Raw genomic sequence first — 26718 nt, 5'->3', positions numbered from 1 at the left:
TTCTGCTTGTGTAACTCCTCGGAGACAAAGACTCCTCAAAGCGTCCTCTTAACGAGTCAAGTTTGCATCAGGATCAGCACAGGAAGTTGGAAGCCAGACACAGGTGAGGGTATTGTTGTTGGTTTAGTTTCTCTGTCCCGCTGTCCTCCCCGAGGTCTCCTTCACCTTGCAGGATCTCATTACCTTGTCTATTTATCACAAACATTGTCTTATTTCCAGCCAATCAGGGTTAATGTATTCAGTTAGATGTCATCTTTAACACGTTTTGTTGCTTCTCATAACACCAATTGAGTCGTGTTATTCGCAGTTTGTTAAACCGTGTCCACTTGTTCAGGTTTATTATATTGCTTGTTATGTGAGTAGTGTTGGACCGTGTGGAGTCAGAATTGATTTTAAGTTAAGGGTTTAGGTAATAAACTTTATAACTTGGTTTGCAGTGGTGTAGTCTTGTCAACAATTTATTTTGGTCACATGATGAAAGCGATTGCAAACAAGCTAACTCTATAGCAAAATAGTTTTATTGTGGAGGGGAACCTGAAAGCGAATACAATGAGTGTTTAAAACCTACATTTTGGGTAATAATATCACTCTTCTAAATGGAGTTTCTCTAAAACCTGTATCCTTATGATATGACTGGTTATTTTGTCTTTCTCTTCATTGTAGCTCATCCAGATTTCAGCAATTAACTTGTTGAGGTGGAGAGGGAGAGAGCCGTGTTCAATCCGAACATATGGTTATAGAGAAGAATAATGTAATTATCGCTCCAAACCCCAAACTGTCTCCGGAGGCCCTCTCGTTCCTCTAAAAAACACTACAAACAATTCTTTGTCATAGCACATGCCAAAGGGAGGTGTGAGATGCATGCAGTGATGTGTGTGTGTGTGTGTGTGTGTGTGTGTGTGTGTGTGTGTGTGTGTGTGTGTGTGTGTGTGTGTGTGTGTGTGTGTGTGTGTGTGTGTGTGTGTGGTGTTGTGTTGGGTGGTGTGTGTGTGTGTGTGTGTGTGTGTGTGTGTGTGTGTGTGTGTGTGTGTGTGTGTGTGTGTGTGTGTGTGTGTGTGTGTGTGTGTGTGTGTGTGTGTGTGTGTACTGTATAGGAGTGCATTTTTCGGGCACCTGAAAATAGAATTTTTCTCTCAAACTAATTATTAACTTCGACTCATGTCAGGCAGGCCCTCACGTTTCCATCTGAGTGTGATCGTGGGCTCATCGCAGCCTCCCCGCATTTCCCCCTCCTTGTTATCCGTGTCTTTATTTAGCCAAACTTCTGCCGTCAGGAGCAGGTTGTGTGTGAGCGTCTCCCAGCGCGCCTTCCAGTCAACGCTCCACACTGACACGTGTCTGTATGTGTTAATCACAGATGTCTATTTCTCCCCCTCTCTGGCCTCCCGCAGACCTCCCATGGCTCTCTCACTGCCCAAAGTGAGCGCAGCACAGGTGACACAGGGCGGCATGACTAGCCGGCCACACATCCATTAAACTGTGAGAAGCAGCGGGAGAGACACACAGAGCTACATTTGGGGAGATATTACTCAGAACCAGCAGACTGCTCCAAGTTACACAAGAATCTGGTGGCATCAAAAGTTTGGCATGATTACTTATTTCCTGATCTCCCTGAGAGGTTTTGTGTATTATTCTCTATGTTTTAATTTGCCAGCTAAGGTGAATACTTCTCTCACTTGTCTATATTTATTTTATCTGCATGCTAATGTCTGAAATACATGGTTCCTATCCTGGTTGAGTGGGAGTAATGTGGAGGGTAATATCTCCTCTTTGACATCCACCTCGCCTCAGTGCCGCGGGCCCTGTAGCGCTGTCTGATGTCCGCTCACGCAAACACCACTGCACTCCACACACTCGAGCATGCACACTGGCACACACACACAAACACACACACACACACGCACACAAATATACAGATTTGCTGCAATTAGAGTTGTATGGTGTGAGCTTACTGCCTCCCACTATTCTAACCAATAAGGTCATTTTGTAGATGAAGAAAACAAATTCATTTCTACACGGTTCCCATTTCCAATGCACTCCACAACCCCGTCTCTTCTTTGGTCCAAACAGTAAAATGAATATGTTTTACTGTATTCAGTGTCCTCATTTCTTTCTATCTGCATTGCCGTTCTTTCTTCAGAATCCTAGCCTTTTATTTCCCATTGGAATGTAAATGTAAAGCAAGTGAATGCAAAGCCATGGGTGTTGTTTATACGATGATACAGACAGCGTTATCGAAATGACTGCAGCATCAAAACAGTGTGTTTACATATTTGTGGTCCTCATTCTGCCCAGACCTTTAAACATTTGGCTGTTTTTTGCCTACAAAAATCTTTAATTGTCTCAGCTACATAATTGAATACCATTAATTTAGCGAGCACTGCCTCACAGCCAAGAAATGGTCTGATCTTTGTTTAAAGTGTGTCAGCTTTGTAGCCCTATTAGTAGTTTGTTCTTCTTTGGGGTGTGTGCAAAGCATTAGGGAGGCAGCACTTTAAAAGGTCACTAATGCACTCAGCCTGCTCAAGGGAAGAAAAAAAAGGCATGTTGGATGTTTGTTGTTATCTCTATTTACAGTGGGTTCTCTGGAGATGCAGCATGTGAGGATACCATGGTGTTTTGTGTGCGGGAGGAGAAGATGGGAGAAACATATACCGCATTGCATCCGGTCTGCTTCTGCCTGCGGGGTTTAAGGGCCGTGATCAGACATTTACAGAGAACAAAAGGGATGTTGAGCTCAAGACGGCAGTTGTGGAGAGTATTACAAAAAAAGAGGGTCAGAGGTTTTTGAAGTTCTGTGAGTTAACTTTCTGTTATGGCCAGGAGTATGTTGTTAAACAAGTGTGTAGAAGGCAGTGGAGCGATGGTGTGGGGTCACAGTGTCACAGTGTCTGAGGGGGCGCCTGCAGATAAGAGCCTGGGTGCCCGGCGTAAGGAGCGACTGCAGAGTACACCTGGCCTGGCAGCTTCACACCGTCCAGGGACAAACTGGGAAAGGCTTCCTCCTCGGCCGTGACCCAAACTGACAAAGAGAATCATGTGTGATGGTAGGAGCAAAGGCTGACAGTGTTGATGTGTCACTGCGGTATCATGCAGAGGTTTCCGTGTGTGTATGTAAATGCTCGTGTGTGTGCGTGGCTCCGGGGCCGGTCTACTAACAGCTGTCCGCTTTTCTAACCTTTGTGTGTGTCATACTAAATAAAGGCATGAGAAAATAAAATAGGTGAGAAAAACAACAAGTGAGAGGAAAAAGGTCAGACTTGAAGAAGAAAATGATGGCGCTGGAGTGCTTGCAAATCAGAATTATAAAGTTATATAGCTAGGGAGCAAAGCATCTCCAACACGTTAAATATAACCATCAATATCACATAAATCAACCTTAATTTAATGAGCAAAACAAATGAGAAACCGTTATTTATTAGATGTTGTCTCGCACCTCACTCTATTAACTAATAATAGATGGCAAGACAAGGCATGCAGGGCTTTAAAATGATTATGATGCAGTACATTGAGGTTTAGGGCACTTGTGAATCATGACTATTTGCACTCTGGTACAGGTTTAAAGTTATTTCTCTCTGGGGATATGCAAGTGACATAAATGAACCAAACGTCACCACAGTGGCTACTCTCAGTGGCACAGGAAATAGGTTGAAAATGCTGCCATGAAGATAAGGAGCCGAGTAAATACCTGCAAAAACCGTTTCGGGAAATGTGATAGACTGCTGAAAGACAAGAGGAAAACGATCACCTCTTATTGAAACACTACTTTCCTTCCTTTAATACAACTTGATTGGAATGAGAACAACTTTAGATCATTGTTTGAGTTTCTTGCCATATTTAACGTCAACATTTTAGAGACATTGCATCCATATTGAGTTTGTTTTGGCAAACTTTGTAAGACCGCTATGATTTCTGGGAATGTTTCACACTGCTTGGACGACAGCCCATTTTCACACAACCACTTTATTCTTTATTCCAAGAGCCGAGCTGCGACAATGTGAGACCCACTTTTTCCACGAGCCATGTTCTTCCTTTTTTTGCAAAGCAGATGCTTTTTTGTCAAAAGACGAAGATGAACAGGAAATCAATTTTTAGTTGCCCCTTTAGTTCTTTCACCATCACTGTTTGCAAGAAGCTCTGTCAGCGTCAAGTCCATTTGTGCCGGAGAGCCGACACTTCCCACTTTGTGTAAAGCAAAACATTTCAAACAGAATCTGACCTGGTGTCAAACACTAAAACGCAGCCGGTAGATGCTTTTTCTTGTTTCCTGTTTAAAGAAATATTGTCTTTTGAAATACACTAGAAACAATTTACAGTTAGTGCCATCAAACAAGACTTTGATGGCACTTCTGCTGCGGGAATTAACTTGTTGTCTGCTCGAGGGAAATGGATGAAATGATACAGGGAGGGTCTCCCTTAAGAGCAAAGTGAAGTGGTCCAACATGGCAGCCGGTGTCACATCCCATTCCTGCCAGGTCTGAGGAACGTCCAGTCCCTGACACGTGTCCAATCCAAGCTATCTCAAGCTTTCTCCTCCAGCTTCACAACGGCTAATCCCACCTGACACCTCGCACAATCCGGACAGGGAATCACTCTACCCTGAAAACAATCCAGCCCCCCCCTTTCTTTCCTCCCCACATCGGCAGCAGCCCCCCTATCCTTCTGTCCGTCTTCCTTATATTTCTCTTTACCCTCTCCCTCCCTATCTATCCCTTTCCCATTACTTCTCTTTGTGGCCTACTCTTTCTCTCGTGTCTCCATCTGTCTATGTCAAACTATATTCCGCTCCTGTTCTATCTCGCTCAAGCTTTCCTCCACCCTGTCTCCCTCCTCCCTCCGCACTTCCTCGCTGGGTATATCCATGCCTTTGTTGATGAGAATCTGTGAAAAGGCGCTGTGATTGCCGATTGAGGAATAGCCTTTCCTTAAGGACTCATCAGCATTCAAGAACGGCCTTTTACTCCACTGTTGGATGTTGCTAAAGTTGGAAGTCCTTATCTCCAAGCGCACCTTTACAGATGGGAGAGGCTCCACAGGATCACTTAGCGATGGCGCGCATGAAGCATAAACACAGACATCTTTCCCTCGACACCCATTTCCCTAAATATACCGTTGGTTTTTTTCAGAGAAAAGAGAGATGAGGGACTTGCTGATAAAATCATCTTTTAATGTTTGCACTGGCAGGCCATTGTTAAAACGTTTGGTTTACACAGAACAAAAACACATTTCAAGTCATGAAGTCTCACAAAGCTAATGAGATCCTTGTACAGATCATTTTCCCTAATTAGCATTTTTTGGGATACAATAATTCTCGTGAGACAAGCCACTCAAAAAATCCCATTTATTATTTAAATGTATTCAACAATTCCAAAAGATAAGATAGACAAACATGTCATATATTTCATTTACAAGCTGTTTGTTCTTCTCGTTGTATCTATCGAGGCACCCTACAGAGCACAATCTCATTGGCTGCTGAGCAAAATATCTGTCATTGGCTGTAGCACAGAATAACTGAAAAAGGAACAATGTAGCTATGGCACATGCTAAAATGCAGACCCTCACCGGTATGCAGAGACACATACACACTCACACTCACACATACGTGCAGTCATGATTGAACAAGTCACTCACCCAATCAATTTCATTCTCAAGCAAGCTGTCAGGCAGCCATGTTGAGTAAATATTACCATAATGCCTGTGTGTCAGTGAGTATGCAGCTAATGAATGGATGACAGCGAGTGAGGCTCAGAGACACTGAAACAGAAAGATTGCCCACTCACTGTTACGGTGGCTGAACGCCCCCTCCACCTCCCCCATCAGTCTCTCCGTCTTTGTGACTTACTCTCCCTCCGCTACAAAAGAGGGCCTCGGAGGTCAGCACAGCAAAGAAGAAGAAAAAAACTCTTCAACAAGGTTACCTCTGCATCTGGAGATTTTTGCTTCATCACATGCCCGGTGGCGTCGCCAAAGCAGAGCATCTACATAAAACTAAACATAGAAAGAGGACGATTACTTTTAATCCGTACAGCAGCAGGATATTGTGTATGTGCAAACAGTGTGAGGTGGTTCGTGGTAAGGATATTTTCTAAATGAGATGTTTCCTTTTTTTAGATACATTATAAGGAATAGTGCAGAATGAATTCTTATTCTCCACATGAACAATATATAGTTACTTTGCTGTACCCAGCGATGAAGAAAAACACCCACTGTCATGAAACACTCAGTCTTACACCGTCTTAAAGATTTCGTTTCCAGCTGTTAGATGCCTGAGCTGCATCACAAATAACATCTGACAAATCTGTTCTCTCAGTCAAACGGGATATGTTCACAAGGGACAAATATATTCTCTTTTTTTTAATCTCATCTGTGTAGAATATTATGCATGTCTACAAAATAAAAACACACTCTTAAGGAAAATCGCACGGAACAACACTACACTTGAGTCAATAGAGTCCACCGACAGTACAGCTGCCTGTTGCCACTGTGGAGAGAAGAGGTGAGGTCATCCGCTTTTTGCAGGGTTTTTCAGTTCTGTTGATATTGCTGTGCAATGGAGCAGGGTTGAAGAGGACAGACACTGAAAGCGAGGAGCTCCTGACACGTAGGCATTGTGGCGAAGAGATAAAAACAGCCCCACCTCCTACATCCTCCGCCCGGCCCCTCTCAGCGTGTCCTCGGAGGCTTTGCGACAGACTCGGCTACAGAGCCTGGATGTCTCGGCTGATGGATACAAAGCAGAGGTGTCCGTGATGATGGAGAGAATTAGGAAAACTATAAAGCATTCCAGCTTTTAACACACACACCCAAATCCACCCATCTCTTTCTCTCAATCTCTTCCTATCTGTCTGTGTCTGTGTGTTCTCAGTCTGCGTACAGGATGAAGCCATTGAAGGTGCTGTACTTGTTGTTGTTCCCTCCGTGGGCTTTGCCTCCGTCCAGTTTGATGTACACCTCGTCCCCTGCGTCTAGATGGAGGATGACGCTGTTGGAGGCGTAGTCGTAGTTCTGGTCTGCGTCCTGGGCGATGGCACTGGCACGAACCTGGAACAGCAAGGAGAGGAGAACATGTTGGAGAATGGTAGGCTTGTTAGCTACAGTTCATATGAGGACAGTAACTTTATTAATATGGGAAATTCCCCAAATAGGTTGACATTTCAAAGTTCTTCCACGGGTAGAAAGATTTTCTTCATTATCGAATAAAGACATTCAGGGAATCACATTTCGTTACCAAGGCTGCTCACTCTCCTACATTTGTTATTTTATTAATAGAAAATGCGTGTCACAAAGATACAAATCTGCAAGAAGAAACACATCATGGAATCTTTTGATATACGTGTTCGTTTTTTTACATTTGTTTGGCTGTTAAAGGAGACATGTCATGCTTTTCCGGTTATTACCCGTCCCCTTGTGTGTTATGAAGGTTGTTATGCATGTAAATGGGCTGCAGAGTCAAAACCCTCAAAGTGCACCCTGTTAGGAGTAAAGCTCTAACACAGAAAATACCTCCCCAAAACGCCTCGTTGGAACTATTTGACCTTCTTCCATGTTCTTCCTGGACATTGTGACGTGTGAACACCCAGTAGCCACGCCCAGAACTATGCCGCGATACGGTCATGCGGTAGCCGGAACCAAATGGGCCAATCCGTGGAGCCGTTACGTTACGTCCGCGGAGCCGTTACGTTAAGCCCCCGCTGATTGGTCCAAATTGACCAATTGTTACAGCCGCTGCTACCCTGTGCCCTTAACTCTGTTTGTGTGTGGGTGTATGCAAATGAGCTGTGCAGTTCCTATGCTGTCAGTGGCCGTCTCGACCTCGCAACATCCGCGGGGATTGGACAGACGTCACCCAAGCCCTGCCCGCTTCTGCCACGTCATCCGGGGGAGGAGGATAAAGGCTGGGCACGGATACCATTCGGGAGGCTCTGTATTGTGTGACAGACGCCTCAAGCCTCTCCTTGTGATACTGCCTTCGTTCTGTGACTTCTGAGACTGTTTAGCCCTGTGTATTCTGTGTTAGCTACACTGATTAGCAGTGTAGCCTCGGGCCTTTTACATTGATGTCATGCGTTATCACATTAGTTTGTGTCGGGACATCATGGAAAAGGCACGGGAAACGATCCACCAACTACGTTAGGGCATCTGCAGGAGGGACAGCAGCATGACATAACCCAGTTGGTGGATCGTTTCCCGTGCCTTTTCCATGATGTCCCGACACAAACTAATGTGATAACGCATGACATCGATGTAAAAGGCGCGAGGCCGATTAAGCAACATCCGTACCGTGCCAATCCGACCAAGCTTATGAAACAGGAGGCTGAATATCTTGTATCAAATGGCCTGGCGACACAGAGCTCTAGCCCATGGTGTTCGCCGTGTCTTGGAGAAGCGAAATCTGATGGTTCTCCGCGCTTTATCACAGACTACCGTAAAGTGAACGCTGTTACGGTGACAGATTGCTACCCCCGTAATTTTTCCACTGTGGCCCAACCCCTAACTAAGCTGATAAGTCCCAAGGTGGACTACGTTTGGACCCCTGTGTGCCAACATGCATTTGAGTGTGTAAAGACACTTCTAAGTTGTGCCCTTAACTCTGTTTGTGTGTGGGTGTATGCAAATGAAGCCCTGTATTGTATTCTGTGTTAGCTACACTGATTAGCAGTGTATTCAGTAGGGTTCTGGGCAAGCACACTGATTAGCAGCGTGTCGTCGGGTTCTGTGTTAGTATAGGGTTTGTGTGTGTATATTGCTTAGATCCAGGTTGAGTAGCACCTGTAAACCAGCATTCCCGTGTGTATATTGCGTAGATCCAGGTGATTAGCACCTGTGGACCCGCACCAGCTGTGTTTTCCCACAGCCTCGTTTTGATTGTTGTTTTGTTTCCACTTTAGAAGTGAGGTATTTCCTTTCCTTTTGTATAGTACTGGGCAACTCTCTTTTGGAGACCCTTTTGTGAGATAGTGACAGCTTGACCCGTTGTTGGGCCAAGCTGTTTGTGTACATCATTTTACTCAGTTGCCGTTACAAATAAACCACCGGTAACATATACCAAATCCAATCTGGTCGTGTCGTTTCCCTTTTGTATCCCTAGCCAAGAGGGAACGTAACACCAATCCACGGACTTCCTCACACACTCACTCAGTGCAGGCAGCTCTGCTGATTTCTCCTCCCTGGCTGCAGGCTGATAACAGATAGTTGGGATCGCGGCGAAATTCTCTCTGCAGACCCATTCTCACAACGTTTATCAACCTTTTTCTTACTCAATATCAAGCCACACTTATTGTTTTTACTTCGGCTGTGACTTTGTGTGTGCTCAGGGTGAGTTTGGCTGTGTTTCGCTGTGTATCGCTAAACAAGGAAATCACACCTCCACGGAGCTCAGCGCGATTCACAACGTCCCGACTGGTCCCGACCAATCGGAGCACACTGGGCTCACAGGGAGGGGGGGCAAGAGCTGCAGCGAGCCGTTTAGTGGAGAGAGTGAATACTGCTGAATACACATACTTTAAAGAGATGCTGTATGCGAAACCAATGTGAGTTTGGAAAATTGCACAGTATTTTTCTATTTTAGTAGACCTCAACAATGGAATTATGATCAGTGGAAATGGCCATGACACCTCTCCTTTAAAGAAAGTGCAGGAGTTCATGAGAAAACAGAACATATTAAAAAATCTCCGGTTTCACAATCATAAAATAATATTTTAGAAAGTTGCTGGACTTTAATTAAATAATACGGTGAAAGCGTTATGCAATATTGTGCCAATTTAGAAAGAAACAAATGAAACCAAGGTCTTTCAAACAACTATTCAAAATGCAATTGCAGTAGAATAGAAGTGAAAAGTGAAGAAAATGTATTTCTTTTTCAAATCTCACTAGATTGAAAAGTCACTATGCTGCTGCACGCAACGTGTTGCACAGAGGAAGAACGTGAAATGTACCTAGACAAAATACATTTTAATGTCCTAAAGTTTGTTGGCACAATAGTTCTTCATATTGATATTAAACGTAGAGCAACCACAGGGTCAGGCCAACCCCAGGCCTTTCTGTCAAAGCAGACTTATGGGTTCAATCAACCCAGTGGTCCAAAGACCTGACACTCGACCTCGGAACAAAAAGTCCACAGAAAGTTTAGAAACTTTGCAACATGGCTGTCTGTGGGTTTCAACCTGTGGAATAAATAACAGAAATAGCGAGGAGGGACAATAGTCTTTGGAATACCTTTTCATATAATACAGACTTGTTGTTTCTATATTTGGCTGTGTGTGTGTGTGTGTGTGTGTGTGTGTGTGTGTGTGTGTGTGTGTGTGTGTGTGTGTGTGTGTGGGTGTGTGTGTGTGTGTGTGTGTGTGTGTGTGTGTGTGTGTGTGTGTGTGTGTGTGTGTGTGTGTGTGTGTGTGTGTGTGTGTGTGTGTGTGTGTGTGTGTGTGTGTGTGTGTGTGTTTTTGTATTCTGCCAGTCTGGTTATAGGACAATTGGAGCAGTTTTTAAATAACCTGTCCTGACTCATTAAGGGCGCCACCACAAACATGCTCTATCTCTCTTGGGAGGTAAGTGTAGATGCAATGCCAAATGGGCGCTGAAACAATAGCTCTGTATGACGTAGAGAGACTAACTGTACATGTTATAATGAATGACTTCAATGAAGACATTCAACTGATTGTTCTCTTTGCTATAGAATACAAAAAGGGAGGATGAGTAGAAGGTTAGGGGGAAAATAAGGGAGATACAATGAAGGTCTCAGGCTGCATGTTGCCTCTGTCTGTCTGAGTTACATATTTTCCTCCACAACGCTCTTAAATGTTAACTGCATTGTGTACAGTGCAGTGTTTAGTATTTGGATGACAAAGAATGCTGAGAATAAGCAATCTTTACGCAGCAGAACTAGAGTAGTTGCGTGAGTATCAATTGGCAAAGAACAGACTGACCGCGAGAAGTCACAAAACAAGGAGAAAGACAATCTGGCTGGAGTTCAGGCCTGGCAGAGCATCACAGATCGTTGGGTCTAAGGGTCAAACACTGCAGAACTTCATTTACATTATCTGCCAGGTAACTTTGGTCAACTAAACTTCACTACAAAAAGAGTTATTATTACAACTGTCCACCCAGTATAGATGCAAAATGAAAATGTAATATTGCTACTTTAACCAAATAGGCATTGTTTAACAATTCAAACAACAAAAATGGGCCACTCCTCAAAGTGTACACTCCGCGCAGTATCTCAGTAACTAACAAGGATAACTGCAACCCAAAAAGATCATCATTTTTTCTCTTGAGATACAAAATAAAGTTCTGTACATCCTTAAAGGTATCCATTGGTTAAATTAGCCAATTAGTCGCTTAGTCTGGTCAGTGAGGTTGAATTCAAATCAATAGTTTACGTGCATTTGAAGTATTTTTCTTGTGGCTCATTATCGGGTCTCCTGGCCCTTACCTTGGCTCGCTGTTTGTCCACACAGCTTTAAATTGTGGCTTTTAAAGAGGGTTTCGACAAGCAGGCCAAACAGGAGGAATAGAGGATGCCCAATAAAAAGTTTGTTTATTTAAGGAGTAGACACAACAGGCGTATTGACAAATGTTCAGAGTGGCCAGCTACAGGCAGAGACCTCCTGCCATATTGCCAAAACTAACAGGAGCAGCTTCTACTGATTTTAAATATATTTAAGTCGTGTTTTTTGCTATATTGAAATAATCAAGAGTTTGTTTTTATTTTGGTTTGTTCCCTTTTTTTCTTGTAGTGTTTTACAAATATTTCATAATTACCAGCTGTGACTATTGTCAGTACGTTCTTCAAATGGACTTTTCTGTTTAATATTGTTCTTACTCTTAATGCTCATCATCATCAAATTATGTTTAACAACCTGTGTTGAAAACATAAGTCTGCAGAGGTGTCTTATTAACCCAAATCATCATTGAACAGATATTTGGAAGCCATTTTGAATCATTAAAGTTGATTTACCGTGTCTTAAAAATCTGCTCATAAATCAGAGAATAAAGTTATTTCTAAAATATTTTTGATTATTATTTTTGTACCTCTTTGTGTTTTAAAGTATTGCACAATAAATCAGAAATGGCGCATGGAAAAGGAGATGCACAAAGAACTTTAGGAATAACTGGTGAATGCTGTTTTTCTCTTGAAACCAGACACTTTTGGATTTTAAATGGTTAAAAATAGTTGTATCCAGATTATGTTAATTAAAATATGTCTGTTAGTGTCAATGGATGTTATGCGCCAAAGGTCTACTGTCCACCTGACATCATGCATCAACAGTATACAAGTGATTCAATTTAATTCAATATACGTCTGAATAAACATATATTTGTTGTCATTACATTTCCTATATATTCATACCATTTGCTTTCAGTAAATGTTTTATTTTCGTCTGTTATTAGACCTATGTTGAGTTCATGTTTTAACCATTGGTGCATGGTGTCCACTGAAGTGTACCAAAGTCATTCCTTAAAATAACATGTATTTAAATTAGGTTTTTCACTTTTTTAGTAAGTAAAAACAATCATAATAGATGTTATGAATTTGAGATTGAATAATAAAATAGAAAATGTAAATTGTTCATGAACTTCATATTCAGTCGTTTGTTTCAATGGAACAGTATATGACGCAGCAATGTATTCCTGAAATGGAATACAAAAAAGACATTTCTCCACCGTAGCATGTAAGCAACCTAAATACTTTTCTCCTTATCAACACATCGACAAACAGTGAGAGTTACGCTAAAGTAAATCAGTCTAATCAGCACCCCTGCTGTAAAGGCGTGAAGGTACGTGATATCTGACATTGAACCCCCCCTATCTCTTGACAACACTTAATCTGTGGGAACATTTCTGCTGTTATCACCACAAAATTACCTGAGAGCTGTCAGTGTTTTTTGTTGCTGCATGATAACAACTATTTATGAGCATTATTTACGCTGATTGTCTGTGATTCTGCATTTGATATCGGAGTATAGACTGCAAATATACTCAAAAGTGTCACCGCAATAAAATACTAACATTTTCATTTACTTGTAGATTACTTTGCTTTCAAATCATTCTGAAGCTTTTAGTCATACATCAATATGTTTGCTGGATTTCTTTTCCTCATGCAACCAATCAGCAATTGTCTGAATGATTTTCAAAGAGAATCTGTCCTTTGCGTTACCTTCGTCTCAGTGTGTTGAAGCAGAGCAAGGTTGACACTTGTTCAGCCATCACAACAGAATTATTGCGAGTGATTTGAAATAAAAACATTATCTTGTAATGGAAGGTTACATGAACAAGGAAAGGGCTTTTCAAAGCTTTTAAAGTGAGCCAGTTGAAATTAAAAGAGCATCAAGCGTGGGCGCAACACTTGAAGTACATCTTTGTTTGGATGATTCATTTACGTCAGCATTTCAGTCCAGAGAGAGAAAAGACTCTGTATCGTCAAATCACCTTCCTTATGTTGAGAGAAGGATAAGAGTGTCTGTAAAGGCTCTGTTATTGCTCCACCTCTTACTTCTCTGTTTAACCTCTCCCTCAGCACAAATACAATTCCAAAAGTATGGAAGTCTGCTTATGTCTTGCCTTTACTGAAAGGAGGGGAGGCAACTATTTTAAATAACTATAGGCCAATCTCTAAATTGTCAGTTCTGGCTAAGGTGCTCGAACGACTTGTGAGTGAACAGGTAAAGGAGTTTTTATGTAACAATGACATCCTGTCTAAACATCAGTCAGGCTTCAGAAAGAAACACAGCACCATCACTGCGACAATGAAAGTGGTAAATGACATTACTAGTATTTTAGATAATAAGCAGAGTTGTGCAGCTCTGTTTATTGACCTTTCCAACGCGTTTGACACCGTTGATCATCGCATCTTAAAGCAGAGGCTACTCAGTATTGGCATATCCAGCCTTGCAGTGGGGTGGTTTGTGAACTACCTCTCTGAAAGGTCCCAATGTGTTCATTTTGATGGACTGTCTTCTGAGTGGTTAACATTTCTAATGGTGTACCACAAGGTTCTGTTTTAGGACCACTTTTATTCTCCATATATATTAACAGCGTAGGTGATAATGTGGATGAAGCTACTTTACATTTTATGTGGATGATACTGTGATGTATTGTGCAGGTCCCACCATTAAGGAGGCTGTTGTTAAATTACAGGCTGTTTTTAACACTATTCAGACTCAGCTCTCTGAATTAAAGCTTCTTTTAAATGTGGATAAAACCAAGGTAATGCTCTTTTCAAAAGCAAAAAAGACACCAGAGCCTGTTTTAGATATTGTAACTACGCAAGGAACAACACTTGAAGTGGTTGCCTGTTACAAATACCTTGGTATCTGGCTTGATGATTGTCTCATTTTTAAACTTCATGTCAATAACCTGCTTAAAAAGCTGACGGTTAGGCTAGGGTTCTTTTTCAGAAACAAGTCCTGTTTCTCGCTTGAGGCCAGGAAAAGGCTAGTCACTGTGACCTTTTTACCTGTGCTGGACTATGGGGATCTGGTCTATATGAATGCACCTGCCAATTGCCTGGTCAAGTTAGATGCTGCGTATCACAGCGCACTGAGATTTGTGACAAACTGTAAAGCATTAACCCATCACTGTACCCTGTATGCAAGAGCTGGTTTGCTTTCACTAACTGCACGGAGGCTCAGTCACTGGTACATTTTTATATACAAAGCCATGCTAGGGAAACTTCCATCTTATATCTGCTCCCTGATCTCACGGAGAATTGTAAGTGGCTACTGCCTGAGATCGAATGCTGTGGTTTTATTAAATGTGCCAACTGCTAGGACTGTCTTAGGGAAGACAGCTTTTAGATGCGCAGCTCCTCTGTCTTGGAATAGTCTGCAAATTAAATGGAAACTGAACAATCTGGTGCCACTAAATGTTTTTAAAGCTCGGTTGGATGCTACTCAATCGGAAGCTATTGGTACCTGTTTATGTGGATAATTTTGTAAATGATGCTGTATGATGTCCTTTTGTTGTTCTATTTATGTTTTTATGTTTCATGTGGAACTACTTGAGCAGGTCTCCCTTGGAAAAGAGATCAATGATCTCAATGGGATTTATCTGTATAAATAAAGGTTTGAAATGAAATGAAATGAAAGACTAATCTGAATAATTAAATTCTGAGGAGAGGTGTTAAGATGCAGGAGTAATATATGGAATATTGTACTTTTTATTGTTTATCCTCCTGATTAAATCTAGCACAGCTCATATCGATGTGCAAACAAAGCCTTCTGTTCAGATTCTGAGATGCAGACGTCCGGAGCATATTAATAGCGTGCAAAAGTCAACACCATCCTATTAGAGGTTTACCGCCTAGGGTTGGTGAGGAGGCGGCTGATGGTGGCTCAGGAGGATTTGTCAGTTGGGATTTTAATGAAACTTTATCAAAATATTTGCTTTGGAGGTGTTCAATCTGAACCTGGGAACCTCTGGCAATGTCACAGATGTGTAATTTCTTTAAATTACTCCCTTCATTTGCCCTTTAAGGAGTTAAATGTAAGCCGTCATCACGTGCATCATTTATGTGTTTTTGTGGGATGGTGAAAGACAATATAAATATCATTCTTTTAGCAGAGACAGTATGAGCTTAGACCTGGTGATATTGTTGTTTTGTTTCTTTGCTCTAATGGTTTGTATCCCCTTCTGAGACTCACTGCTGTTGTTTAGGCCTCCTTCCTTTGCTTTCAAGGATAAGCGTGCATGAATAAAGCCTCACTATTTTGGAAGTAATGATCAGTGAGCTCCTATTGGAGCTATTTTTCTCTCTGGTTTTCTCAAGTGCACACAAGGCACTTGTTAGGGATATGAGGTTTAAATGCAGTGTATGGCAGACGTATCACGAGAGATGAGCAGGACTAACAGCCAACTGGCAGTGCGTGACCTTGACGCGGAATATGTAGAGGAACTTTGACAAGATAAACAAAGCATGAGGCTGTAAGCGCCGGCTCTGGCGATTGTAAATGAGGTGTCAGACAATGTTGTCTTCCTTGTGGCTGCTCGTGCGTGTTTGCATCCGTCATATCGTCAACGTGATGGCTTTGATTGAATAATATTCTGAGTGGAGACACAGAAAACTCAAGGCTGCACTTGGGCTTAATAGATAATGCGTGCTGGGAAAAGTGAAGTGTGGATTCTCTTAACATACACTGTATAACTGTAAATATGAACATTGCATAATTATTACGTGAGGAACACTGACTGTCACTTCTGCAATCAGCCTCTATTAAAAATACATTATTTTCATTCTATTCTAAACCCTTAATAGAACTGTGTTTACAAAAGTCATGACAATTTGAGGTTTTATCTGTTGTGTCTGGTGCAAGAGAAGCCTGTAACGTCCCACTGGGACATCTTACAAGAGGCTTTGTCACGGTGACAAGGACATGTCTCGAGGCGTCTCTGACAGGGATTTGTTGACTTGATGTTGAGCCTCCATTTTACATCAACGAGTCTATTGGTCGCCTTTAAATCAAAGTGTACTGTCGTCTAATTGTGTTTGAACATTCCAGCTGTGAACTGCATGCGTAATAGCAGCTTAGATAGCGTGCCACCGCTATTGAGCCTGGTCCAACATTTCACTGCTCCTCACAAACAAACACACACAGGGTGAAGGACAGACGCACACACACACATACATCCACATCCACATAAGATGCAATTTAACAGAAATAATGAGAACAGGAAATTACAATCGGTTACAAGTGAATTGTAGTGTCGGAAAGTGACTCGTCTTCCATGTGTTACAGGTTTATTTGTCGGAGGAACCTAAGTGAAAACATGATAAGAGGAATGAAATGGTAACAGGAGATTTGCCATCTGTCAGAAGAGAGTTGGAAAAAGCTTCCTGAATTAATTTCACCAGCTGTTCTCTTTGTACCTGCTCAGCCTCCTTTGAAACAGAATGACTTTGCAACACAAATCTCTCGCTGATTATGATATTGCTTACACTAATGCTAAAGGTGAGTCTGGTGCCAGACATTAGTTCATTACATGTATTAACCATATGTGATCCAAATGCTGTAGAAGCTTTCTAAGCCAGAATAACAGTATTGTAGCAGTGGCGTCAAAGGGGAAGCATTCCACACAGCTTCTTTTTTTTTTTTGAGAGAGAGCCACTGAAAGGGGCTTGTCGGAGGAAGCAGTGGTGGGAAAAAGAGGCATGAACTTTGACCCTCGATCCAGCCACTCTTTTCTTTCATGTCTGACTCATCACGCTCAGTTAATTACTGCGCTGTCTGCCTCCAGCCACAACACGGAGACCACAATCACGGCTCCCAGCATTGTCTGAAAGGACTTTTTCTGCAAATATTTCAACCTTTGTTCACACTAAGCCTGTTTCTTCCATGTGCTTCCTAGTTACCCCGAGGCACTGAGATTTTCCCCCTCTTTTCTTAAATGAAAGAAAGACTCCTTTGAAATTAGGTTTCTGTACAAGTGTTGGATGAGAGGCAAACTGTAGGCTTTTCCTTGACATGCTACTCCATACAGTAGCCGATTCATCTTCTCTTTCTGCGTTGATGTCTTCTGCCCGTATTCATTTCATGAGGGGGGGGGGGCAGGAGGTGTTAAACACATTGATTTATGAAGGAAAGTGTGAGTCATTTAAAGCCATTGACTTGCTGCTTTCCCATGAAGACGGAGAGGATAATTGTGGGTATCACTGAAGACTGAATTCGGGGGACGGCTAAATGTCAGGGGCGTAGGGAGAGATGGAGCGAGGGATGTTTGCATAAGAGGGCCAGGAGCACTTGTCTATCTCCCATATGGCCCTCATTATAATGGAGAAGTCTTGTGAGTCAACACTATACAGTAGCATCCTTCAGCCAGCCACAGGAGACGATCCATAGACTATTTTAGACTGTATGTTTTCAGTCGCAGTATATCATGAGCTTCCTAATCGGAGATGCCAGTGTGTGGATTGTGAGCAATAATTACTTTCTATATGGCCATCTTAGTGTCAAAATGGTTTAAAGTAATATAGTTATTACAGACAAGTGGTGGGCAGTTTTCGAGCAAGTTTTGAAACGTCACCAACAAATGATAGATTTCCTTCCCGTTGCTTGCGGATGACAGCCATCTTGACATTTCCAATCTGTGTGGTATTTCCTAACAACATGGGCCAATCTTCATTTGATAGCCCTCGCACCTAATTAGACCAGCTCTAATGTTCCACTCGGCGGAGTGTCAAATCCAATGTCCAATTACACAGCAGATCAAGGCCAAAGGTCCGCCTCCACTACCTCTCTGGCTGATTATAAAAGATATGCCACGGTATACATCACACAGAAAGAAATGGGTCCGTCAGAAGAAGGAAAGTGACGCTTACATGCACGCACACGAAGGCACACATGCACATAAGGGGATCAATACCGCAGGCAAAGAGGCTGAGGGACTCTCAAACCCTGTCTGTCTATTTGAGACAGAGTCTCTCTGTTACAGCGGGCAGACACACAGAGGCCTCTCAGTACTGGAGTCAGACCACGATGAAGAATAGCAGGTCTGAACCATACCAGAATGTTAAAATCAATCAAGTCTAAGTATTGCTGTATGTGTGTTTAGATGCCTGTGTTTAATGCTTGCAATCACATGTTTCCTAAATTCTCTCACTGAAAATAAAAACCAATAATGACCCGAGCCCCTCGTTATTTACACCTTTCCTTTGAGCGTATAACCTGATCAAACAGAGCAGACCTGCATGCCGACGGCTCAGCTCCTATGCTTAATGTCGGGGTTGAAACCACATGCTAAACACAATGCGTGGGTTTCACCTGAATACACAGCAAAAGAGTAAACAGTCTTGTGTGTATGCATACCTGACCTGAAGAGGTGCCGATGACGGACCGTGTGTTAGAGGTAAATGACACGTGACTGAACTCAAGCAAAGCTTAGAAGGTAAAAGGAACCTCTCTCCACACTATCCAAGAAATGGATGGCACACTAACTTATTCTGTTACAGTGCACTGCATCACTTGAGAGAACATGAAGAATATTGATGGCATTGTGTGTAAGCAAATCAATTCTGCAATACTACAATATGAATCCTGCTTTAAAAGAAAAGTTCTCCTTTCGGGACTAAAACTTTCTGCTCCTTCGGAGAAGTGAGCTCCTGTAAACCTGACATAGAGGAGAGATGGAGGGCAGTGCACAGTCGGAGTGGGTTAGGAGGGCGGGGCGGAAAAGGGGGGGGGGGGGGGGGGTTACAAGCGTGCGCATGGGTCAATGTGTGTGTATGTGAGGAGGAGACTGCAGCGGTAATTGCTGAGGAAGAGCCATGTGCACGAAGGACGTTGAAGCTTATTAAAGGAGGAGACAGAGTGATTATTCACTATGGTCCTCTTGAGAGACTGACGCTGAAGTCATTGCTTTTAATTAACTCTGAAACGGTTTTGCGGATTAATAACAATATTAAGAAGGGAATGGAGAGGAGAAGCGCAAACACATTCTGGATCTGGTTCAAGCTTTTTTAATTACAATTATATAGACTCTGTGACACAATAGCACCATAACTATGTCTACTCTGTCCTCCTTTCTTTCACACTGCATCCACTGCATTTGTCTTCATTGTCTCTGCTGTGTCTCCTAGGATGTGTCCAAGGCAGGTTATAGCATTGATTTACTGGAGAGAGTTTAGGAATGGTTGGGATAGTTGGCAGGCGTGTAAGAGAACAAGCGAGAAAAGAAGCCAAAAGAGTGTGTGGGGCTTGGAAAGCGGATAAAGTGTGCTGTGCTGGAAATAGATTTCTTATTTGTTTCAGGAAGCTAACTTTTTTGGTTTGACTTGAAAAGTGTCAAAAGTTGCAATGACTTGTGTTGGGATTCTTGTGTTGAACTCTGGAACCGGAAGAAGAGTGAAATAAACAAAGTAACCCGAGGATGCCGATGGTAGACACAGCTTGAGAACCCCTGGAGTGGGAGGAGCACATGCTGGAGTAAAGCAGCACTGCAGGGCTTGGAAACACGCTGCTCACTAAAGCCAAAAGATGATAAAATACTAGTATTGTCTGCAATTCCCTGACCTACCTCGTCCCAACTCACAGTGTAGCTTTTGTAGCCTTAATGAGCTGAGGAAAGCACCAGTGTGGCTTCAGTTTGACTCTCAGCACTTCATCAATGATGCAGCATAAGTTGGCCCAACATTTATAAGCATTTACACAGACGAAGGCTCCGGGGCCTTCTCCATCAGCCAAACACACAACCCCAATAAACACCACAACAAGAAGACGGTGTGTTTATAACAAAGGACAAAGGAGGAAGACAGGGACTCAGTTACCACTTTATAAACATTTCGCGGGTCTCTGGAGAAGAACACTGCGTGCGTCTAACTTAAGTACCCCAGCAACCTCCTCTTGGGAGCACAATGAAGCGGGAACAGAAGGCGTTTTATAGGAACATATGTTCTTCTTCCCCTATTATATATCAATGTTTTTACACCCACCCATAAACATTACTGTTGAGTGAGACATTAAATATAGAAGGAGATTGCTGTAACTCTCTTTTTCGTGCTGGGTGTGAACTTGGCGAGGATAAAGAAATTAACCTCTGGCAGCCTCAGTGAGACTGCAGGTTCAGCATACCGAGTCCAGCTGTTATTTTATCTCCATGCTGCACATATATACTTTTACTGCACATTTCTTAAAATGTGAGGCCCCGACTGCCTTCTGCTTTAATTAACTTTGTGCTTATTAATCTACTTGATTTTCTTTTATATTCAATTTGGCAAAACATTAAAACCATATGAAATTCTAATTGTTTCATAGCAGCAGAGTTGAACCATGGCAGGGAGGATGCTGGGACATGATGTGAAGTGACAGTCGGAGGATGAGATGTGGTATATTCAAATGTTCATGACATGGACTACACATTATGAATTTCCTTTGAACGGTGGTAAGTGGTTTCTCACATATGTAGTTAGAAAAATGTCAATACAATTTCAATTTTGAGGACAAATATATCTTAAAGTATACTTTGCATGCAGTTAAAATAAAGAAGTATGAAATACAATGCAGGCTACACATACATATCTCCTTTCTCAGGATTCCTTATGATAGAGACAGACTTTAAATATTGGTAAAGTTTTGCAATGTTCCATTGTCACTGATATTAGTTTTGCAAATGTGAACATTTGAATGCATCATAAAGCCTTTTTCAACTACCTATTACTTATTTGTATTTATCTTTATCGTCATAATACTGGCAACTAACTAAGCAATATGATAGAGCCACAGTTTTAGCAAACAAATCAAACATTGTCTGCCGCGTAACATGGTATCTTTTTTTTTTTTTACAGCCAAACATTTCTGAGCCACTTTGAAGATAAGGGATGTGACGGCTGATCGGAACTACACACATTAACCAACCTGAGAAAACCCTCCGGGGCGCACAATAAAATTAGAGCCCTATTAAAAAGATGCATCAGAGAATCCGAGGATAGATCATGTTAACGTCCTAATGCATTTAACACGACTGCGAAGACAGATATGGGCAGCGGTGGACAGACAGCACAATCCGGAGTGCTTCACAGACAGCCAGGTATGGTCCAAACATTCGGAGCGAAATTTCTATTTCTCCCTCAACTTAGTGCAGACAAGCAACCAAACACCTGGTCTAAAAGTTATCGGAGATGATTGTTGTAAAGAAAAACGGAAGATATTTTATGTTTGTACACACATAGGCCTAGTCTTTTATACAATTAAAAATCAATAATGATACAAATAAATGCTCAACTTTAATAATAACTATAAATACAGTATTAGCAGGAGTACAATACACAAGACAAGTAGACTCGTGATAACATAACTTAAACGGAGGCGACCGCGTTAAACAACTCCAGCCGATTCTTTTTCATCCTCACTCTAAAACTCCGTGAATACCGACACTCCGGCAAAAACTGCAGTTAAATCCTCCGTTAATTAAGCGTAATGGCTACAATTTCGTAACGCTACAGTGTAAAGGCACACAAATCGGCTCGCGCTCCATGTTCAGCCCAAACTGTGACCGTCCTTCGGCTCGCGGGACGCGGCAATGTCAGGACGCATCACGCGCAGAGGGGACGCGGCTGAAACCAGTCAACACCTCTTTATCTCCAGGCGCGCGGGGTGCCACAGCTGTGCGCTCTGGGCTTTGGAGGCGCACGGCAGATGCACCCTTGCCTTACAATGTCACTTTTTATACACTGGCTTTTTGAGAAATGACTTTCTTACTATGTTGGTTTTGAAGCAATGGAGAGGAGGAGAATGAGAATCAGGGCAGAAAGTGGCTTTTCTTACACTGAGGAAAGGAAACTCAGGAAAAGTTTTTCAAAGCACTCACCTGGCCATTCTTGCAGAGGTCTGCCCACATGCTGGTGCCATCCCCTCCTCTCATCAGCACATGGTAGATAAAGAAGTATGTGCCCGGTATGCTGCAGATGAATTTGCCAGAAATGCCATCATAGTTGTTGCCCAGGTTGGTGACCACATCGTCAAACTTGAGGATCTCGTAGCCTTCGTGGGGGTTCTTTAGCCCCGCATAGAAGGCAACCCGAGGCACCGTGCTGTAGGTGGCCGTGCTGATAGCTCCGTTCTCTCCCAGACCCAAAATCCCAGTCCTTCCATGATCCCCTCTGTCACCAGGAGGCCCCGCAGGTCCGGGGGGCCCCGGTTCTCCCAGTGGCCCGGGTGGTCCCGGCTTGCCCGGCCTGCCAGGCTTCCCCTGTGGGCCCTGCAGTAAAGTGGAGGGTGGAAGCACATTGCTGTTGTCGCTCAGCGCCTCAGCCTGGAGCCCGGTGGAGGTGGTGCTGCTTGCCGGCGTCCCCTTGTTCAGGTAGGGGTCGCACACCATACGACAGGTGCCCAGCATCTCATAGTGGCTGGCATCTGTACCCACAGAGCTGACGAGCACGGGGATGAGGACCACCAGCACCAGGACCAGCATAACCCCTACAGCAGCCGCCACCAGGGTCTTCCTCCCGATGCTGAGTCGGGGAAGGGGCTGCGCTGCCAGCGTGGGTCTCCCGGGGGCAGAAATGGTGACTGCTTTGTGTGGGAAGCCTGCCACCGTCGGAAGGGATCCGGAGATCCCGAGAAGAGCTGCGAGAGGACCGGAGAGTGTGTGAGGGTGAGACAGAGACCCACATACACTTCTCACTGCTCTCCCAGTCACTCCAAAGTTGGCAAGCAGTCACTCACACATGCAAAAAAGACCCAGGGATACCCAAGCATACACGGGGAGACATTCAGCGCGCACTTACAAACACAATCTGAGAAGAAGCAAGAAGGATGCAGATCCCAGAGGAATGGAGTGAGAGACAGAGGGAGGGAGGGAGGGACAGAGAGAGAGAGAGAGAGAAAACGATGAGAGTGGGTGAGTGTCAGAGATACAGAGCAGCCACTGGATCTGTGTGAGTGTGTGTGTGTGTGTGTGTGTGTGTGAGTGTGTGTGTGAGTGTGTATGTGTGGTGAGTTTGTGGTGCCGGATTCTCAGGCTTGGCTTTTTATACGGCAGTAGCAGTAGAGTCCCCCCCTCCTCCCCTTTGCTCCCCCATCGAGTGGAAGGTTGGTGTGGTTACATCCCCCTCTCATCGTTTTCTCTCTCTCTCCCTCTCTCTCTCTCTCTCTCTCTCTCTATCTCTCTCCCTCTCCCCGACTCTCTCAGAGGAAGGACTCTCATCACATTGCATTTCTTTCTACTACTCTCCTGAAACCACCAAGGAACTAACACAGCACCCCCCCCGGACCATCTTGCTCCCCCTCTTTCGTTCCTCCTTGTTCTTCTCCCCACTTTTGATGCTGTTTCTCACTCCCTTTGCTTTCTCCTCTCTCTCATCAGCATCCAGACTCTAAAAATAAAGATGGAGCTGTGGAAAGACAATCTTTTTTTTCTTTTCCTGGAGGTGGTTTCTAGAGATTTGTGCATATATGCAGAAGACAACACTTACATCGGCTATGCCAGGAAATGCTAGCAGCTTCTTAGATAAAAAAAAGTGCTAATTATGAAATGAATGCCAAGAAGGAATTATTGAGCCAACAACTTGAACTTCATAATATCAATTTAACATTGCAGTCACTCATGTAGGAGAGGAGCCTACAACGTTAACAATGATCTTAATGGCACATCACATGGGGACACTTTTTAAGGGTAAAGGAACCAATCTATCTTTCCGCCGAGAGCCGCAGACATTGACACTCGTCTGCTGTTATTTCATTCCCCTCTTTGCCTTTCTCCCCATGTCAATACCCCCGTGTCTCCACCTGAAAGCACTGACACCATTCCTTATTGGTGTCTTTTTTTAGGTATTGATTTCATGTTTTGTTTTTATCAAATCAAGAGTCCTGGTTGGGAGAAAAAAAATCTATATGGAGCAGTGATGTCATTTATTTGACATTTTCATCGCTTCGAGTGATGAATGGTAAAGCAAGAAAGCAAATGACAAAGGCTCTTTGGCGAACGAACATAGTCGTCGTGTGAGGCGTTGTGTTGCGGAGAGGTTGGTCTTCAGTGTTTTTTGCTCTTAATACAAGTCTGAGCCCAAAATGGAAGAATAAATCAAGTTGGATGGAGAAAATATGGTATGTCATTGTCAATATGAACTGTTGATTGGGGAAAACGTGTTCATGTCAGCTTCTCAGAGTCAATGGGAAAGACAGCAGAGGCGTATTTGCACTGATATCGCTGGCTTTGAGACCTAAACTGAAGCCAATGCAGCTGGTAGCTCAGCACACAATCCAATGATGTGCTGCTCAGGGTCACATTTATGTAAATTATCCATTTCAATATGTAGTGCCTGGAAAAAAAAGTATCTGTGCCAGTATTCATTAGATCAGTGGTTCTCAACCTTTTTACACCAAGTACCACCTGAGAAAATAGTTGTCTCTCCAAGTACCACCATATGACCAATGTTAAAATACAGTCTATGCTCAGGTCATGCAGGACTCGGAGGCAAATGTATTCATAATAACATTATATATTGTCAGCCACAGCTACATGTACAAAGGTCTCTCTCTCTCTCTCTCTCTCTCTCTCTCTCTCTCTCTCACACACACTCATCACTCACTCAAAATAATAACTTATTCTCATTATTCAGTTCCACAATAATAATGAAAGCCTCCAGGAGCAGATGAGCCTATACTTACCAAATGCCTTCTTCCTGAGTCACTTCTTCGTTGATGACTGTCCTCCTCATTCACTTGTTCACTTTCGCTGGTAATATTCTCCTCTGTACCTCTCTCACATCATCATTCAGCTTTCTTCTTTCTTTAGCTTGCTTGCAACGTCCCGCTAATCATTCGCGGGTAGTATGGTCGTCATTAGCAACGCCAGAAAAAGAAAACAAATGTTTGTTTCGAATTCTAAAAACAACAATAGCCTATAAGAATTTATTCAAACCACACTTTCAATTATCTCAAGCTTAGTTTCATTCGTTGTAGTATTTTGATAGTATGATTTATTTTGTAATGAATGTTATTCAATCAAGCCTCAAACTGATGGCACTTATATAGCCTGTTTTAAATTGAAGTTGTCTGAAGTCTTTACCACCAGCTGCTCTTGTAGTAATAAGTAGTGTATCTTTCTTACTGTCCCAAATGTGCCAATGTAGTGACTGCTTTTCGTCTTTTTGTTTACTTAGTTCACTTAGTTCTCTGCATTTTATATGTCTGTGTTATGTGCAAGAACGTGTAACGTTGCTGCCTTCTTGGCCAGGTCAGCATTGTCAATGAGATTTTGTCTCAATATTTTCATCTGGTTAAATAAAGGCTAAATAAAATGTAAATATATGTCTGATTCCTATGCGTACCACTAGCGTACCTGTGGTACCACAGGTTGAGAACCACTGCATTAGATAATTAGATATTTTGAAAGTGAATGCTTTGAAGGTGAAGTTTTTATTTTACGTTATGTGAACACAATTCTGGATAAATTGGCCTTTGAGAGTCCTCAGGTTTTTCATCCTCCACTTTCACTTATTTATATTTCAGCAAATTATTGAAATCAGGTGGCGTAGTTATTAGTTGGAATAAGACTCAGATTCTTGGCTTTCACATGGTTGCCCATTCCTGGCTCAGATACGACAGTTTGTGCCTGAGCTGGGCCGAGCTCCTGTGACGGATTGAGATTGAGACGGATCAATGAGCAGGATGCCGGACTATTTGTCACCGCTATACTTGACATATCACCAGTTATTTTTGCTTCATTTCTCTCCCTACATCATCATTAAACTTCAGTTGAAAACTTATGGCACCACCAGTTGGTTGTCTAATTTATCCCTGAGCAGAGTCTGTGAGAAATACCCAAAAAACAAGTGGCACGACAGGTGTGCCTGCAATGCATATTTGCCTGTTTTGTTATATTCCTCATAACAGCCATGGAGTTTGCCTATAAGGAAGCAAACAAACCCTAAATTGGTTTTGGGGTTTGTTTAGGAGGCCATTGTTTGTTCTTCACACCTGTCTGCTGTAACTGCCAGGGAGATCACTGTGCCCCAAATCTCTAAATCTCTGAACTACAGAGATCAATGCACACCAGAGGACAAACAGAGAGTGGAAGCGATGAAAGAGAGATGGGGAGATGAGCAATAGAGAGGCAGAAGGTGCAACATGGAGAGGGAGTTAACTGCCATGACAGCTGAGCTTCATATCAGTGGAGCAGGTTTGTTTTGCTTGATTTGTTGGAGCATATAGGGAGCGAATCGACGAGAGCCAGTGACAGTTTTGGTGTTTCAATGGTAGTGACATGTTGTGAAACTCGGAATTACTGTAT

General features: G+C 42.9%; 1 protein-coding gene across 2 annotated transcripts; it reads right to left on the bottom strand.

The window, feature by feature from the left end:
- Positions 1-5324: 5324 nt before the first annotated feature.
- Positions 5325-23402, bottom strand: c1ql1l2 (complement component 1, q subcomponent-like 1-like 2). 2 transcript variants are annotated; one of them, XM_034088770.2, is made up of 3 exons: positions 23213-23402; positions 22294-23051; positions 5325-7041 (listed from the first exon to the last, which is right to left on the bottom strand). In XM_034088770.2, exons 2-3 carry the CDS (start codon positions 22894-22896, stop codon positions 6862-6864), a joined length of 783 nt encoding a protein of 260 aa, XP_033944661.1. In that variant the 5' UTR covers positions 22897-23051; positions 23213-23402; the 3' UTR covers positions 5325-6861. The 2 variants fall into 2 exon arrangements, with proteins under 2 accessions (XP_033944661.1, XP_033944660.1); XM_034088769.2 differs by lacking the exon at positions 23213-23402 and having other exon boundaries at positions 22294-22984.
- Positions 23403-26718: the final 3316 nt, after the last annotated feature.

Source organism: Pseudochaenichthys georgianus, chromosome 8, assembly GCF_902827115.2.
Source record: "Pseudochaenichthys georgianus chromosome 8, fPseGeo1.2, whole genome shotgun sequence".
NCBI classification, from domain to species: Eukaryota; Metazoa; Chordata; class Actinopteri; order Perciformes; family Channichthyidae; genus Pseudochaenichthys; species Pseudochaenichthys georgianus.
This window is presented reverse-complemented; position numbering and strand designations above follow the sequence as displayed.